The 18,439-nt window shown below is 44.7% G+C and overlaps 1 protein-coding gene across 1 annotated transcript in view; it reads right to left on the bottom strand.

The window, feature by feature from the left end:
* The window catches only part of Per3 (period circadian regulator 3), a 51,131-nt gene extending 33,837 nt beyond the window's left edge, over nt 1–17,294 (bottom strand). Inside the window, exons 1-9 of the mRNA XM_026782295.1 lie at nt 16,813–17,294; nt 16,310–16,455; nt 15,288–15,403; nt 13,425–13,626; nt 10,181–10,229; nt 5,126–5,268; nt 2,942–3,020; nt 442–548; nt 117–273 (exon numbers count right to left, since the gene is read on the bottom strand). Of these exons, the coding sequence (XP_026638096.1) occupies nt 117–273; nt 442–548; nt 2,942–3,020; nt 5,126–5,268; nt 10,181–10,229; nt 13,425–13,626; nt 15,288–15,403; nt 16,310–16,455; nt 16,813–16,910 (1,097 nt within the window). The 5' untranslated portion in view covers nt 16,911–17,294. The remainder of the gene's footprint in view (nt 1–116; nt 274–441; nt 549–2,941; nt 3,021–5,125; nt 5,269–10,180; nt 10,230–13,424; nt 13,627–15,287; nt 15,404–16,309; nt 16,456–16,812) is intronic.
* Between the last annotated feature and the right edge of the window lie 1,145 nt (nt 17,295–18,439).

Here is an 18,439-nt window from a genome sequence, read left to right as displayed (position 1 = left end):
GCTGGCAGTGCCATGAAAGTAGCAAAAAAAACTTAACTCAATCATGTTCATCTTCCATGACAGGTGACATTGCCCCACTCACCTCTGTACCCAATAGCACCAACTGATGAACTTACGTTCGAACTTTATGCCGACCAATGATGAAGGAAACCTTCCGGCTCCAGGGGTTCACAAAGCTGGACCAGCTGGTATCCAGAATGACATAATCTCCATTCTGAGTGCAGAATCTGATGGGCAAGTGCTCAAATGGAGGATGGCCAACATACTTTAAAACTATGTAAAGCAACAAGATTAAAACCAAACTTTACACAGATAAGATTGCAAGTGTCCTGCTTCAGTTATCACTTTAAAGGAGGAAACAATTACTTTAGCAGTTCAATACATTTCTTATCAGAACCAATTAGTGACAAATAACAGCGTCCATAAAGGAGCAGGCCCCACCTTTTTGGTGTATGGCAACCATCAGAGGCCGATCTTCAGGGTGCACATATGTTAAGATGGATGTTCCAATCAGATCCTGAGGTAGGTAACCCAGCAAAGGCACAGCCCTGGGGCACAGGTACACAGCACAGGAAACATGTTATACTGAGCAAGTAATTAAGTAGTTTTTATATACTTAAAAATACCCACTCAGGCTGGCAATATAACTCAGTGAGAGGCTATGTGCTTAGCATACTTAAGGATCCCATCTCATGCTCTGCTAAATAAAACATCACCATCAAACCCTAACTTCCCTATTTAACTCTAAATAGGAAGAACATTTATGAAAAGATGTCCATTAATGCACCCATGAAAGCAAAAAAAACTATATAAGCTAACTATGTCAGTAGTCATCTGATACATTGCATCAAAATCACCCCATTCCCTAAGAGCAGGCTTGCGGGCTCACTGTGAGCTCATGAATCACACACTCTGGAGATAACCCATGGACATCAATTCTTAGCAAGTTCCTCATGAGTCTTGTGCTCTCTGTTATACTATCATTTAGAAAGAGCACATGTAACAGGATGCTGTGAACTTACACAGCGTTAGTACAGTGTGGTAAAGCCTTCAGGAGGCAAAGCCTAGTGGAAAGAAGTTGGGGTACTGGGGTATGCCCTCAGGCCTTGTCTGAACTGGCATTAACTGAACAGCTTAGAATCGCTTGGTGGAAGCCTCAGCTGAATAACTGTCTTCATCATAATTGTCTGTGGACATGTTTGTGAGGGACTGCCTCAACTGTCTACAGCGGGCATCATTTCCAGTGGTCCCAGGTTAGGTAGGAAAGCTAGTAAAATGTGAGGCAGTGGTAAGTCAGGGAGTGAGCCAGCAAGCAGCATTCATTCAGGAAGGAAACAGATTAACGTCACTGTGTGCTCCCACCACGATGTCCTGCCCCACCAGAGATTTCAAAGCCATGGAGCCAGCTGAGTGACCATGGCCTGAAAGTGCGCAGGGATTAAACCTTTCTTCCCTCCTTACAAGTTTGGCCATTTCCAGTATTTCACTACAGTAACCAAGACTGATGAACAAACACATGTTTAATACTGACTGAATACGATGTAGTGGCCAAATCAAATATAGTTTCCAAAGGCAACTATCATCCCAACCAATACTCACAGCAATGTTTTCAGAATGGCTTAGACAAAACAGGCTCTGGAAACATTTTCTGTGCTTTGTTTTACATTAAAGCATGTTACCTAGATTTTCAAATTTCAAGGATAAGTAAAATTCTGAAATAAATGTGTATATGTGGGGCTGCATATACTAGCTGATATCAACACTTGCTTATTTGGCTTTTTGAGATAGTGTTTTTCTGTGTAGCCCTGGCTGTCTTAGAACTCACTTTGTAAGCTAGGCTGGCCTTGAATTCACAGAGATCCGCCTGCCTCTGCCTTCTGTGTGCTAGGATTAAAGATGTGCACCATCACCGCCCGGCCAACATTTGCTTTATCCAAACAAAAATACAAAAAAAAACAGGAGCTGGAAAGATGCTCAGCAATTAAGAACACTGATCTTCCTGAGGACCTGAGTTCGATTCTCAGAACCCAGATGGTGGCTCACGACCATCTGTAACTCCAGTTCCAGGGGATCTGAAGCTGTCTTCTGTCCTCCTTAGAGGTGTATCCACACGTGGTACAGACATACATGCAGGCAAAACACCTGTACACATAAAGTAAATTTTTTTTCTAAAAAATACTGAAAAACAGCAATAAACATCATCTATCACTGTTAAAAAAATAACAAAATCATTTTAAAATTGCCCTAAAAAGAAAGGTAATGTAAGTTCAAAATAAAGAAAAATTCTTAAAACTTAGCCTTTATTAAAAACGTATGTCCTCTTTTTTTCTCTCTCTTCAGACTACAATATTTAGCATAATTGATTTGAGCACATTTGTCAAATGGAAATACCACTAGAGCAAATGCTAAAGATTTTAAATCTTGGTCCTAAGTTGAGTATAGTCAGATATTCTTGGTGAACTGATCCTTGATTTATGTAAAATAAGAGTAATAACACCTGCACCACTTATGTCTCAATGTTATGAGATCTAGGAAGGTATCACATAAATCACTTTTAATAATACAGTATGCAAAATGTTTACACTAAAATTCAGACAACAGGTACAGTACTTGCCTCCAAGCCCGCTGGCCTGAGATGCGTCCCTGAGACCCAAACAGTGGAAGGTGAAACCCAACACCAGAAAGGTGTCCTCTGACCCCACATGTACATGGAAGCGCGCGCGCACACACACACACACATACACACACGCACCAATAAATAAATGTGATTTGAAAATGTATTTAAGAGGACTCAATTTAAGCTGCACTGTAACCAGCAGGAGCCATGCAGGCAAACCAACTGTCACAGAATACACAACAGTACACAAAGCATAACACAGACCTCTAGTACCTTGGTTTGTCTTCCAAAACAAATCTCTTTTAGGCTCAAAGAAATATTTACCTTTCATCTACTTCAAGAAACACACATCCTGGGGTGTGTGTTGTAGTAAAAATTCTTTTATTTACAGGGATTCGAGGAGCTATTAAAAAGGAGAAAGGCTGATTAGGGTCAAATATGCAATCAATCATCTACTCAACATACAAGGGATAAAATCTCAAAATGAAACGGCAGAAATCTAACTTAAATCTAAGGTCTGACTGCCATGAAGTCAAAGCCACAGTAAAATAATGATAGTTTCCATTATTAACCTGATTTTAAAGCGGTCAATATGTAATGACTATATTATGGTTAATTTAAATACAAAAAGTCTGCTGCATTCTTTTGGTTTTTTCGAGACAGGGTTTCCCTGTGGTTTTGGAGCCTGTCCTGGAACTAGCTCTTGTAGACCAGGCTGGCCTCGAACTCCCAGAGATCCGCCTGCCTCTGCCTCCCGAGTGCTGGGATTAGTCTGCTGCATTCTTAATAGCTTATTTCTTTATCATAAATATCTAATACATAAAGTGGGAATAAGGGAAGGGCTGAATATTTTTTGGTGGTGGTGTATAACTAAATGAAAACACTTGCAATAGCACTAAAGCAATTTGTTGTGGAATAAAATTAGTACCATCGAGTCAGGCAAGTTCTGATCTAAAATGTGCACTGAAAAATGCAGTCCACACTCTGAGAGTAGGCTTACATCAGTTACTTCGGCATGATGCCAATTGCAAGAAACCCTAAGTGAATACACAAAAAGGCACCCAGTGTCTGGAGCTACTCATGAACACATACAACACAGATACATTTCAACCGTGGCTACCTCGGTGCATTCCGAGGCAGTTACAGGAGTGCTGTTGTTATTGTTTAACGTGTAAATTAATGATTTATTATTTCCTTTTAAAAAAGAAAATTTATGTGTGTACATGTTTGGTCTGCATGTATGTGCAGGATCAGGTCAGAAGAGGGAGTGAGATCCCCTAGATTGGAGTTACAGGCAGCTGTGAGCCTCTATTTGGGTGCTGAGAAGTGAACCAGGACCTACTGAAGTGCAGCCAGTACTCCTAACTGCTGAGGTATCTCTTTAGGCCCTTTATCTTTTTGTTTTTCTGTTTTTTGTTTTTGTTTTCGAGACAGGGTTTCTCTGTAGCTTTGGAGCCTGTCCTAAAACCAGCTCTTGTAGACCAGGCTGGCCTCAAACTTGCCTGACTCCACTCCTGAGTGCTGGGATTAAAGATGTGTGCCAGCACCACCTGACTTGTAATTAATTTTTTATCATTGTGCCCCCAAACTAATTTTTCCAATAGTCCTATGTTTTCACTGTGACTTATAGGGTGGTAATTTGTAGGAAAGCACATATCATGTCTCATCAGAGCCAACTATGTTTTTAGGTAGTAAATGGAAGTTGCCTATACACAAGTTTAGAAATGGATTTCTGTTTATTGAATATACATACTGCAATTTCTGGAAGTTTCAAAACACTTGTAGAACATGTTGTTTCAGTCGGGCGGTGGTGGCGCACACCTTTAGTACCAGCACTTGGGAGGAAGAGGCAGGCGGATCTCTGTGAGTTTGAGGCCAGCCTGGTCTCCCAGAGCTTATTCCAGAACAGGCACCAAAGCTATATAGAGAAACCCTGTCTTGAACCGCCCCCCCCCCAAGAACATGTTGCTTCCCCCTCCATCAAGTGTTGAGAATCAAACCCAGGGCCTTACACAGCATGAAAAGCACTCTACCACTGTGCTACACCTCCAGCTTTTGGTTTGTTGAGGCAGGGAATCACTATGTAGCCCAGGCTAGCCTTGAACTTATTATGTAACCCAGGGCATTCATGCCTTGGTCCCTCAAGGCATGTGCTACCTAGCAAATGCAATCATTCTTGTGGCTTCTTCATGAAATGATTTTAGTGCTATTATTTCATCTAAGATAGGTTCTTGAAAAAGGCCACAGAACAGGTCACCAATAGAGAAGAGACTAAAGTAACTAATATCTATCCAACTCTGCTGCTGAAGTCACACTGTGGCAGTGATAACAGCACAGGAAGTCAGGGTCAGCAAACAGCACCCAGTAAACACCAGCTGGAAGTGAGTTTATGGCCCACGCTGGACATGAAGCAGCCTTCTGCCTGGAAACTATAGGAACAGCATTCTCCACGCTCCAGTCTGAACCCCGCATTCTGCCTCTCACCGAGCACAGGAAACCCTGGCTTACCTTCATAACCAGAGTGAATCTTCTCAGCCAGTGCTAGACAGCAAGGCTCTGGTTCTGGCTGGGCAGAGCTATGTACGTGAACCAAATAGGGGAGGATCCAGAACGGAGAGTAATGCTTCTTTTGTGCTCTGTCTCCACCTCCACTGAAGAGATCAAAGTGATTAGAGCTGATAGTGGTGCACTCAGCCCACTGTGAAAAGGCTGGGGATGCTTTTCCCAACACAGAAAGACCCAATCTAAAACGTTTAAAGATGCTTGTTTCCCCAAAGGGAAGGTTAGCTTGAAATCTTAGTACCTCTGGGCAATAACGATCATCCACTACTCACTGCCTAAGAAGTTTTATGGAGGGCTGCTCACATCACTGTGAGAGTCACCCCATCCATGACCTGCTCATGACCAAGCCCCAAACTCCCGCTGACTCTTACCCTTCCACTGTGAGGCACACCAAGCACTACAAATAGAAAATGGGGCCCCATGTGGTCACATGGCTAAACCCAACTATAGCGCACCCCTCTTCTGTTGTTAAAGAACTGACCAAAGCTCCAGCTACTTTCTTGGTTGCTGCAGGCTTGGCTTGAAGGTCAGCAGTGTCCTGCAAAATGCCTGGCTGGGGAAAGCACATTAAAACCTAGCTGCCTAGCCTGGCCTCTGGAATAGAGACAGACCCCTTCTCAGTCTCACCGAGGAAGCTCTGAGGATGTGCACAAAGCTTTCTCCTCTATGCTACTGGGACATGCCACATGCTGTAGAGTCTAACTGTCAAAGAGTGAGCCACTCTTCTTTGTCTGCAATCAAGTCTCTCTTTAACTTAATCTAGATTAGTGACCCCAATCCCAAGGCAGTCCCTGTGTACTGGCTACCCTCACTATGACCCTGCTTCCTATTTTAGTCATGTGGATGACAGCCTTCCCCCAACTACACAAGAGTTCATGTTCCATTTGTCCAGCTTCCCCCTATAAAGAACTTCTTCAGCCTTGTCCATGCCAAGGGTTCTAAATGTCACTTATATACACTTGCACTACACATTACCTGCTGGCCTGCACCTCTACCTAGAACTATGTTTTCATACAGTCTCAATGTAAACCCAGATTAACTCAAACACAGCTCCTCTCCAGGAAGGTGCTTTTGCTCCATGCTCTCGGGCCTCAGATATTTCCACCCAAGATTCCTATCGCCAATCCCTCATTCCTTTTTATATCATGTTCCAATTATAACCCATAAGTCCTTGCTGTGGGACAATGGTCTGTATCCTGTCAATTGTATTTTAAATAAACGCTCATTGGGCCGGGCGGTGGTGGCGCACGCCTTTAATCCCAGCACTCGGGAGGCAGAGGCAGGTGGATCTCTGTGAGTTCGAGACCAGCCTGGTCTACAAGAGCTAGTTCCAGGACAGGCTCCAAAGCTACAGAGAAACCCTGTCTCGAAAAAAACCAAAAAAAAAAAATAAATAAAAAAATAAACGCTCATTGGCCAGTAACCAGGCAAGAAGTATAGGTGGGGTGAGAACAGGAGAATTCTGGGAAAAGGAAAGGTTCAGTCTGCAGTCATCACCCAGAGAGGAAGCCAGACACAGAGCAAGTAAGATGTGACTGCCTCACCAAAAAAGGTACCAAGCCATGTAGCTAACACAAACAAGTATTATGGGCTAATAGTTATGAGTTAATAAGCCCGAGCTACTAGGCCAATCAGTCTATAAGTAATGTAGACCTCTGTGTATTTCTTTGGGGCTGAATGGCTACAAGACCAGGTGGGACAGAAACCTCAGTCAATAAGTCCTGGCAAAGCAACCAATTTTTTTTCTTCTACCACCTCACTAGCCTGACTTTACAACCCACGCCTTCCAGTGCTACAGCTGACCTGGTCCTTCACACAGCAGTCCACACAGGCCTTTGTAATTTAAAATATGCTTTCTTGATAAATGAGACCTCTTAGCACTGTACACAAATACTGCAGCCCCAGAGTAAGGACTGACCCTCACCCAGACGGGGTCTCAATGGTAATGTCATTTCCCTCCACCTGCAAAAGGGAACACCTGGAGAAAGCATGACTCAGAGTCTGGGATGTCACATGACTAAAGGCAAAGGAGGCTGTCAAAGACCATGTGGATACTGCTAGAAGGGCAGGGCATCGATCCTAACAGTGTTCTTACTGGTCAAAGGCCAGGATGGTTTTATCATCATAAGGTGAATGGTAACTTTGCTTTTTAGAAATACATTCTGAAATACGAATGGAGGAAATGTCTCAGTTCTGAGATAAGGGCAGAGGGAAGAACTGGTGGAGGAACAAGTAGCACCAGGCTGGCCATGGCTAATAGTTGGGTAGTCAGAACATACTGGCTCATTATACTATTTTCTTTGCTTGTTAGGTTAGAAAGTCCTAAGGAAAAGGTTTTGAAAGCAATTAATCTCAACCAACTACTTCCTTCTGAGTGTAAAATTCCCTGGGATCTAGGCCTTGACTTTCCATCCACCCTCCTCTCTTCCCTCCTGTTCCAGCCAGGTTCTCCATTAACCTTTCCACACTCAGCTGTGTTCCACCCCAGGGCCTTTGCACATCTGTTTCTTCCACACGGACCATATTTACTCAGAAACTTCCTTAAGGCTGCCTGGTTTACTCGCTCACCTTCTTTAGGCCACTTGCTGCAACTGGGATTCCTCAGAGAAGGGTCCCGTCCTAGCCAGTTGGATGTGCTTTGCTACCACCAAAGTCCCCAGCCAGTGCAATGGCAGTGAGAGCAATGTGGGGCTCTAAGAGGTCATGGGAGCACCACCATAACGAGGGAATCAATGCAGACCCTGTCAGAGTGGGCTAACTTTGGTGAGAGCTAGCTGTTATGGTGTCTGGCTCCCTTTGCCTTTTTGCCCAAATGCCGAGCAGACACTGGCTTCATGCTCTCTGACACCAGAACGGCATGCCCAAACCCTTATCCTCTGCAAACTAGACACTCTTAGGGGTTCTGTTAAAACAGAAAACAGACAAAATGTCTGAATAAAACAGCAATTTCTCCACTGTCTTCACGAGAGAACTCGCTCTCTTGTCTGGAATTTTTTGCTAGTGGACACATTTGTATTTACACATTATTGGTTTCCTGCTTACAGAGTTTAAACACATGGGGACCAAAGACATTTGCTTTGAGCAGTCTGACTCAGAAAGGACCTACAAGTATTTAGTGTGATTTAAGCCCGTGTGTCATTTATGTCGGGAGCAGAGCGTGAGGTCATTGTGCCCACAGATCTCCAGAGAAACCAGGAATGTTAGGCACACAGGATTTTGTCTTTCCAGTGGGAAAGATGAAAAACCTGTCCTTCTATCCAGAAAGCTGGGAACTGGAAGAGATTAACAGCCTGGTGATCTGTGTCATCTGTTGGGCCAGGCCACACAAGCTCCTACAACCAGTACTGGATGTGGTTAGTAACTGAAATGGCCCTGATAGCCAGAGGCTCCCCCAAGCTCCTACAACCAGGACCAGAGGTAACTAACTACCCAAATGACCTCTAGCCTATCTCTACAACGCCAGACCCTTAGGCCCTGAAGCTAGCACAGGCAGTGTATCTCTAGCCCCCATCTGCTTGGGGGGAATGACAATACCCCGAGTTGAGTTTAATGTAATTATGTTTCTCTGTGCACTGGGGACTGTATTACCCAAGGAAGCCTTTTTTTTTTTCTTCTTCAAATTGTACTGGGCTTAAATACACTGGGAATAAACCTCCTGTCATTAACTCCGTGAAGTCTGATCCAGGCTGACAAAGTCAATCTGTACCAGGTTTTCCTTCTTATCTCTTCCGGGTTGGCTTGCCTGTCTGACACCTGCAGGGATGCCCCACATTTACTCTATCTCAGGCCTGTTTCTGATACAGGCACTGGTGAAGGACACAGTAAACCATACAGCCCGCCTACCTGTTGACTGTCAGTCGATTATCCCTCCTGCTTAGGTCCACAAACACTATTAGCTCAAATCCCCCCAGTTTTACAGAATATTTGGTTATTTCCATTATAAACATTTTCCTTCTCTAAACATCTGGAGTAGTTACTAACTTAAATACTGCTGTTAACAATTGTGACACTTAAAAATGTTTTTTCTTGTTGGGCATGGTGGTGCATGCCTTTAATTCTAGCACTCAAAGGACAGAGACAGGTGGATCTCCATAAGTTTGAGGCCATCCTGGTCTATAGAGTGAATTTCAGTACAGCCAGGGCTACACAGAGAAACCCTGCCTCAAAATAAAAATAATAATAGCAAGTTAAAAAGTTTTTCTTTTTACAATGAAAGCAACATTATAGTAATTTGTTTACAGGGTGACAACTATCTACAAGAAGTCACTTCTGTTAAGGTGTGGTCAATTTTCTTCTACATCACTCTCTTTTTAAGGCCTGCTATTAAAAATTACAAAAACTAAGAGAGAGGTGTGGGGAAATTTTAAAAATTAATTTTAAATGTGACTGAAAAATGAAAAGCAAATAAAATGGGGCTCAAAACACATTTTTTGTTTGTTTGTTTTTTGAGATAGAGTTTCTGTGTAGCTTTGGAGCCTGTCCTGCAACTAGTTCTTGTAGACCTGGCTGGCCTCGAACTCACAGAGATCTACTTGCCTCTGCCTCCTAAGCGTTGGGACTAAGGTGTGTGTTACCACTGCCTGGCTCAAAACAGTTTTATTGTTAACTTCAAACCAAGGGCTCTGATGACATACGGGACTAGCATTTATCTTTCAGTCTTTTTTTCTTCTCAATCACATACAAATTTTTTGTTTGTTTTTTGAGACAGGGTTTCTTGTGTAACAGCCCTAGCTGTCCTAGAACTCACTCTGTAGACCAGGCTGGCCTTCAACTCAGGGATCTGCCTGCTTCTGTCTCCCGAGTGCTGGGATTAAAGGCATGTGCCACAACCACCCAGTTACATACAAATTCTCATGTAAGAATCAAGAGAGATTTTTGTTTATTTGTTCCGTCTCATTTTGTTGTATCTATAGCAGAATCTAGCTGAATGTGAAAGCATCACCATAAGGGTTGAGCGGAAATTTGAGAGCCACATTTTGAGCCTCCATACCCTTTACTTACCAGATTCTGCAGAAGAAGGATTTCACTGATGCATATCCATATTGTGAAGCTGGAAACAAAGGAAAATGGCTGTTGTGTCCCTCACAGGCAGCTCCTCAGGGAAGCAATCCTGTCCCACCACTCTGCTCTCATCTGGGCCTGCGCTTTCCTTTGTCTGACCCTGCCATCTTTCCCTTACTCTCCAGCTAAGCACATCCACTTATGTCACTGTGACGGTCTGACGACAGTCTGGTCCACTCTAACAGCCTGGGGAACTGTGGAGTGACTTCAGACTTCAGTTCTTTGATGCACATGAATGTGACTGTTTTCCTTTGTTTCATTCTGCCCTTGGGGAGATCTAACACCGTGCTCTAGGTTACATGCATGACCCTTTCATGACTCTAATGTACTGCTAATGTCATCTCTCAAGGACGAGACCAATTACTGCAGTGTTTGTTTTAGCCAGCCTTCCTGGTGACAACCTAGAGGTGACAGCCTTCTTCCTTCTTATGACAACTTAGAGGCAAATACACATTAGAGTCAAATGAGGAGGCAGAACCTCTGCCCAAACGCTTCACTGAAGTAAAAAGACCTAAGTTACAGAACTATGGAAAACTGCAAAAATACACAGTAACATAATGAGTGAGAACCTGCAGACCCAAAATACTAAAGAGGACGACATCTTTGCACGGCTAAAGAAAGGATGATAGAAAGAATCAGAAAATTGCCTTTTGCTCACACCATTTACACATTACACAAGGCTTCTATGTCCACCACGAGGCAGACTCTGTGATCTCAGTAGACACAAGCCCATAAGGCACTCCATAAGCTGAAAGTGAGTTCTGAACAGCCATCCAGTCCTTCTGAGAGGTTTATACAATCGTCACTAAGTGGAAGCGTGTGCTAAAACATGGCAGTAGAGGAGGTAGCATTTTGTGTTGTGTCCACTGATGTCCTCTAAGCTCAGAGGAGGAGACTGAACCAGGTAGCATGGGCACTGCCCAGAACGGACATGGAGCTTACTAACTGTTCTCAGCTGAAGCTCAAACCTCAGCTTTACATAGCAAAAGTATACTATTCGGAGTAAACCTGATGCACATCAGGCCTGCATCGCAGAAGTAATGATTTCAGGATACAGTAAAGTTTTAGGAGGGATGAAAATATCATGGCAATGATTAACCTATACAAACACTGCTGAAGGAAAAAAAAAAAAGCAAAAGACAAAAAAATTAAAACAAAACCAGAAAGAGCTGGCAACATGTTTATCAACCCATCTAGAACAGTTCTGACCAAATCTAGAACGGATCACTGGCCCACTGAATGTTCGTAGAATGGGTCATTAATGAAAGCAGAAAAACAAACAGACAATGAATGTTGAAACGAGTATTTAGGAAAGGAAGATGAACAATAGCAGTATTTTTAAGATGGAAAAAGAGAGATAACGGAGCTAGAGGAAGGTAGAGAGCACTTGATTTAAAACCCATAAACACGGAGGCCAAAAGGTAATAAAGTTGTGGCAGTTTGTTTCACTAGAGTGTAAACATATTTCATACTATTAATCCCTGAACTTAAACATGATTAGAAATAGTAAATCTTGTGCCACACTTTCTTAGGGTTTCTCACCAATGTAGATCACAACGGCCTTGAAGTCACACTCTGACTCATTCTCCAGAATGCTGGGCTTAGCTACCATGCTTACCTGTTTTCCACTTTTCAGAACTATAAAACGAACTTTTTTTTTTTTTTTGAAAATTAGAAAAAAGGGGCACCAGAGGGATGGCTCAGTGTTAAGATACTGATTGATCTGCTAGAGGACCCAGACTCAATTCCCCACACTCACACGATGACAGCTAACAACTGTCTGGAACTCCAGTTCTAGGGAATCTAACGTTCTTTTATGGCTTCCATGGGCCCTGAAGCCCATGCGGTGCACAGACAGACAAGCAGGAAAAACACTCATACACATATAAACGGGATGTAGTTCAGTCAGGAGATGCTTGCCTAGTCTGCACAAAACCTTAGGTTTAATCTCCAGTACTGCATAAGTTTGCCTGGTGGCATATGACTGCAATCCCATTGCTCAGGAGGAAGAGGCAGACAGATTACAGTTTAAGGCCATTTTTGTCTCTATATACTGGCTGGTTTTATGTGTCAGCTTGAAACAAGCTAGAGTCATTAGAGAGGAAGGAGCCTCAGCTGAGGAAGTGCTGCCATGAGATCCTGCTGTAAGACATTTTCTCAATTAGCAATCAATGAGGGAGGGCCCAGCCATGGTGGTTAATGCCATCCCTGGGCTAGTGGTCCTGGGTTCTATAAGAAAGCAAGCTGAGGAATTCATGTGAACCAAGACAGCAAGCAGCTCCCCTCTGGTCCTGTTTGAGTTCCTTTTCTGATGTCCACCAGATGATAGACCATGATGAGAAGTGTGAGCCAAATAAACCCTTTCCTGTGACTGCATATCTGGTTCAGACAAGCAAGCATTTCACATGGAAACAAAGTTATGAGATCCATGGACTTTTAGGGCCAGAAAAACTGAGTAGGGGCGATCAGCATCTTGTCTATAAAGTCAAAGCTGTTACACAAAGGGATCATGAAGTCTGCACAGGAAGAAAGCACGTTGTATGGATTCCAAGGGAAGAGTGCCTGTATTGCCGTCACCCGCTGTGAAGTATGCTGGTAATCAAAGCTATTTTTCATATAAAATCTGAAAAATTTAAGTTTGTAAAAAGAAATATATTGGTTTGTTATGTCACTAAATGACAAAAATACCACTTTATTGTGTTCCTTTTACAGAGGAGAATAAAGCCTGTTGTGGTGCATGCCTTTAATCTACTAAAGACGTAGAAACAGGGGGCGGGAGAGATGGCTCAGTGGTTAAGAGCACTGGCTGCTCTTCCAGAGGTCCTCTGAGTTCAATTCCCAGCAACCACATGGTGGCTCCAAACCATCTATAAAGAGATCTGGTGCCCTTCTCTGGCGTGCAGGCATACATGGAGGAAGAATGTTTATAATAAATAAATCTTAAAAAAAAAAAAAAGATGTAGAAACAGGTGGATCCCTGAGTTTGAGGCCAGTGTGACCTACAAAGTGAGGACCAGAACAGCCTTGGCTACATAGGGAAACCCTGTCTCAAAAAACAAAAAAGAAAAATAAGTAAATACACAAATGAAGCACAAAGAATAAGGAAAACATGTATGCTGTACTACTTCTGTAAGCATGACCAGATCCCGGGGCAAGATACTCACCCTAACATTAGTCTTATTACCTCTTTGGGTCCGGTTGCTCCAGAAAGGAAGCTGACTCTGAATAGTGTGTGTGTAGAACACCCTCACGTCTTGAGGGGCAAGCAGGTCGACAAAGCGCGAGGACGTCAAGAAATCTTTCTTAGAGTTCAGGATGGAAGCAGCCTGCTCCGAAATGTGCACTAGCCGTCCAGACACAAGGGAAAACACTGCCACAAAGGTATCCTGGGAAAAACAGATCAGACAAAAATTGAGAAACTTACACACAATACTCTCTGAAAAGTCAGTTTCTTCTGGGTTTCTACCACAATCCAAGGCTTAAAATACATGCGTGTGCCCACACACACACCCCTCGTAAAGAACAAAGCTTCCTAAATAGTTTTCTCCAGCATGCTTCTTAGCAGCCATTATAAAAAGGACACCAGGCTTCCTGAAAGTTTGATCTCTATGCCACAAGCCCACACCAGCTCCTGAGCAGACTAAATATATATGCGGCACATAGGCTTTTCTCTTCTGCTAACGGCTCTTCCCCAGGAGGGGACTGTCTTCCTGTCAGTCATGCAAGTTCTATGCTTAAAGACGGAGCTCAAGATCTGCCTCCTTCACAAGCTGCCCTCCACAGACCTCATTACATAAGAATGGGCTGGAGAGATGGCTCAGTGGTTAAGAGCATTGCCCGCTCTTCCAAAGGTCCTGAGTTCAATTCCCAGCAACCACATGGTGGCTCACAACCATCTGTAAAGAGGTCTGGCACCCTCCTCTGGCCTTGAGGCATACAGACAGAATATTGTATAAATAATAAATAAATAAATAAATATTTAAAAAAAAAAAAGAATTTCGCCTCAGGTCCTGTTCACTTTGTCACCGACTTCACTGATAATCGGCCACTGTGCTTGCTCACGTGGACCTGCTTCCCTGTCTAGACTTATGGTGAATGTTTCCTCAGAAGCTGTTTCTTTAAACACCTACTACAGCACTAAGCTCGTTAGTAGAACAAGCTCTCTTAGGAAACACTACACGACTCCTTGTAATACCTACAAAAACATTAAGTTAAAGCGATGCTCAAATTTAAATATCAAATTAAGGCATCTCCACCATCAATAAAATATGAGGCTTAATTACTGTCAAGAAGAAGAGATGAGCCGGGCGATGGTGGCACACGCCTTTAATCCCAGCACTCGGGAGGCAGAGGCAGGTGGATCTCTGTGAGTTTGAGACCAGCCTGGTCTACAGAGCTAGTTCCAGGACAGGCTCCAAAGCCACAGAGAAACCCTGTCTCGAAAAACCAAAAAAAATAAAAATAAAAAAACAAATAAATAAAAAATAAAAGAAGAGATGTATATACACACACACTAAAGGTCTCTTCCAAAACTTACCCATAAAAATGACATCTCAACTCACCCGCTCTACCTAATCCAGCTGCTACAACTTGAGGGAGTAGGTATTGGAACTAAGAATGATACAAATAGAAAGTAACAATTTGGAGATTAGAATAAGGCGCACAAAATTACTCTGCCATGTTCGGTTGGCTGCTTCTTTCCTTTTTTTTTTTTTTTTTTTTGGTTTTTCGAGACAGGGTTTCTCTGTGGCTTTGGAGCCTGTCCTGGAACTAGCTCTGTAGACCAGGCTGGTAGAGAACATAGGATGCTGAGGGGAGGAAAGAACCTGACAGCTCACACACGAGGCTGCGCTAGAGGGCGAGCTGCAGTCTACCTTCAGACACTCTGCCACAGGCCGGAAACACCACACAGCACCTTCTCGGCAGTTTCGCCTTTGTTTACCTCAGCAAGAGACGCTTTCAATGACTATTGTAACACCTAGAGAAGGTCCTTAGGAGAAGTCACCTCATTCATTGGAGAAGGCAAAACTCATGAAATCTTACTTACTGTGTTCTTGGAAGCATGTTCAGAAGTGAGACCGGCCAGCTCCTCAAGACCGTGCGCAGACACGTCTGTCTGAGGTGCTCCGTGTGGACTGAGATTTGAGAAGAAGTCTCTGTTTGCTAAGAAACACAGGGAGATAAATAGGTAATCCAGTGAAAGCAGCATCTTTAGGAAGTCATGTCTTAGCACTATCAAGCTGACTTATTTCCCTCAAAACCAGGTCATGTTTGGCTTGCATCAAAAATATGGTCAGTTGGGCTGGAGAGATGGCTCAGAGGTTGAGAGCACTGGCTGCTCTTCCGGAGGTCCTGAGTTCAGTTCCCAGCAACCACATGGGGGCTCACAACCATCTGTACTGAATCTGGCGCCCTCCTCTGGCCTTCGGGCATACATCGAGGCAGAATGTTGTATACATAATAAACAAATAAATAAATCTTAAAAAAAAATATGGTCAGTTATGCAAACTTAAGACTATGAATTTTATAAATCCTGCATGCTCTAGGTTACAAGGGACAAAATACATTCACAGTTCTAAAGTTAGTTAAAGAAATTAAAAGTCCACACATACATTTTTTTTATGGAGGAAGCATTAACATGCACAAACTACTTATTTGTCACAGGTGAAGCAAAGAGGTTTGTGCTAAAGACAACTTACAGACTACTTAAGAAGGAAAGTCAGAGGGGAAGGAAAAATGTTTGTCCTTTAATTTAGCCAATTTTTTATATTGTGGTTGCACTTCCAAGACATGTGCATGACAGGAAAGCATACATGTCTTTTCTCTTGGAACCTCCAAGGAAGGCAATGCTTCTTGAAAAAGGTCTTCGAGTCTTAGCTTGACTGCTAAACTCTACTCCTGCAACAGATCTGCAGAGACAGCAGTCAGTAAACTCTCAGACAGATCCCATCCTCCTGGCTTTGGAAAGCCCAAAGCGTCACTTCATAACCAGACTCGCTTGTCCTGGCCAAAAAGACACTCAAGCCTCTGGAGAACCCCAGTGCACCCTATTCTTTGCAACTCATTTACCTTGCACGCTATGCACACAGCGAACAGCATAGTTAAGGGCATCTAGGGTGCTGGGTTTAGTGTGTCTCTCGGCTGGAAAATACTTTTTCATTTCTTGGACAATCATTATAAGTTCTTCAGATATTCTGTTTCTGTCTTCATGTTCACTGAATAGAAAAAAACACACAGAAGTGGCAATGGTGGACATTCAGAAGTATCTATTTTTTAGGGTGTTTGGACGCACCAACTCACTCAGGTTTAATGTCCTTTCTCTAGCAGGTAGGGGACATTTGACACTTTCCAACCTCCCTTCAACTCTACCTAACTCTGTCGAATTCTTTAACCACTTGGCCACTTCTTTCCTACTCTGGTAATTTACTCTAGTAACCCCTCCTCCCATCGATTCTTACTCAACTGTCCAAAAGTTCCCCGTCGTGTCGCTTCCTCCGACACTCTGCCCCCGGGGTCAAAAATATAACAAAAAAAGTTGTTAGCCAGCTCCAGGGAAGGCTACCCGGCGTCACCTGTGGCTGCTGTCCACGAAAGTGCCCAGCAGTGGACCCTCCTGTCCCCTGTTGTGGGGACAGTCGCCGCCGACTGCCGGGTCTCCACAGGGGTCCATCCCGCCTGGCAGCCCTCAGTTTGCAGCCAGCCACCAAACCCTGCTTGTTTGGGTCCCTGCCATCGCCTTCGGGAGAGACTGGTCGCCGACCACGCTCATCTGAGGGGCACTTTTCTCCTCAGCATTTTCACAGTCTCTGCTCGGGTGACGAGCTACACCGACACCTGACGCCGGAAGCGGGCTGATCTGACCCCGCCGCGGCTCTCAGGGAGCACGTTCAGCCCGAACCAACTTTTCCACCGTCCATGCTGGGAAGTAGGCGACCATCAAGAAACGTCTCAGAGCGCACAGTTCCGGGGCGACCGCCGGGGCGGAAGGCCGGGGCAGAGCGGCTGATCGTGCAGCGTCGGAGGCCTCCCTCCAGCCAAGCCCTCGCCCACCCGCGCGCCGCCAGGTCTCGAGGCCAGCCGCGTGCTGAGCCGCCGCCGGCCCCGCCCCCCTGCGCGCCAGGGCTCCGGCCACGCCCCTCCGCCGCGCGACTGGTCACGGCCGCCGGCTACGAGAGGCCCCACTGGCCAGGGGCGGGCCGGGGGCGGAGTCAGTCTCGGCACGGCGGGGGTTACATAACCGCGGGCGGGTGGGCGGGTGCAAAGGCCCCGGAGAACCTTACATAACGCGCGGGTCGGGCGAGGTCGGCTCTCGGCCAATCCCGTCCGCCAGGAGCCCGGGTCGGGGGCGGAGTGGCCGTGAGGACGCCTAGACGTGCAGCTGGGCTTCTCGGAGGCGGGGCCTCGGAACTATCAGTCAGGAGGGGGCGGGTCAGGGGCGTGGCCTGCGCGGCAGACAGGTGAGTGGAGCCTGGTTTCCCAGCGGCACTTGTGAGGCTCCTCGAGGGGACGCCGTGCTTTGGCATGAAGGGTCTTTTTGGTTTCCTATTGTTTTAATCTTTCCTAAACTTGCTGTCTCCTCCCGAATGCCAGCTACAGGCGAATGGACCCAGGTAGAATCCAACCGAATTTTCAGAAATAGAAATTTAATGATACAAGGTAACTTCCCTGGCTGCCCTGAAGTTACAGATTCATTTAGCAACAGGAGGAAAATGAACATATGTAAACGACGCCCCCTTTTCCAGGAAACAGCCGGGACGCTCTTTTCATCTATCTCTACTCTTCCGAAATGAAATCAACAGGGCAGAGCTCCAGCCCTCTGCTGCCTGGGTACACCAAGAAGACACGGGGGTAGGGTTGGGGGTAGGAGATGGCGCAGCAGTTTAGAGGGGAGCGCCTAGTCCGTCCGTTGGACGGTTCCCAGGCACCGTCTATCAGGTGCCTCACAAGTATCCGTAATTCCTGCTCCAGCGGATCTAACGCCCTCATGGATAAAAGCACTTGCACGCACGTGCACATATCCAGACACACAGCAGAGAAATAATAGAATCTTTTAAAAAAAGGTACACACAGTATTTTTTGGATGAATGAAAGATGTTCTAGGTCAAAGAAAAGGAAAATGACAGAGAGCAGTTATCCACATTATGTAGTTTTTCTCTACACCGGACCACTCTACTGCCAAGCTCTTCTTTAAGAAGCATT

Source organism: Microtus ochrogaster, chromosome 10 (genome assembly GCF_000317375.1).
Source record: "Microtus ochrogaster isolate Prairie Vole_2 chromosome 10, MicOch1.0, whole genome shotgun sequence".
NCBI lineage: Eukaryota > Metazoa > Chordata > Mammalia > Rodentia > Cricetidae > Microtus > Microtus ochrogaster.
Note: the sequence above shows the minus strand (reverse complement) of the source record. Positions and strands in the feature narration are given on the sequence as shown.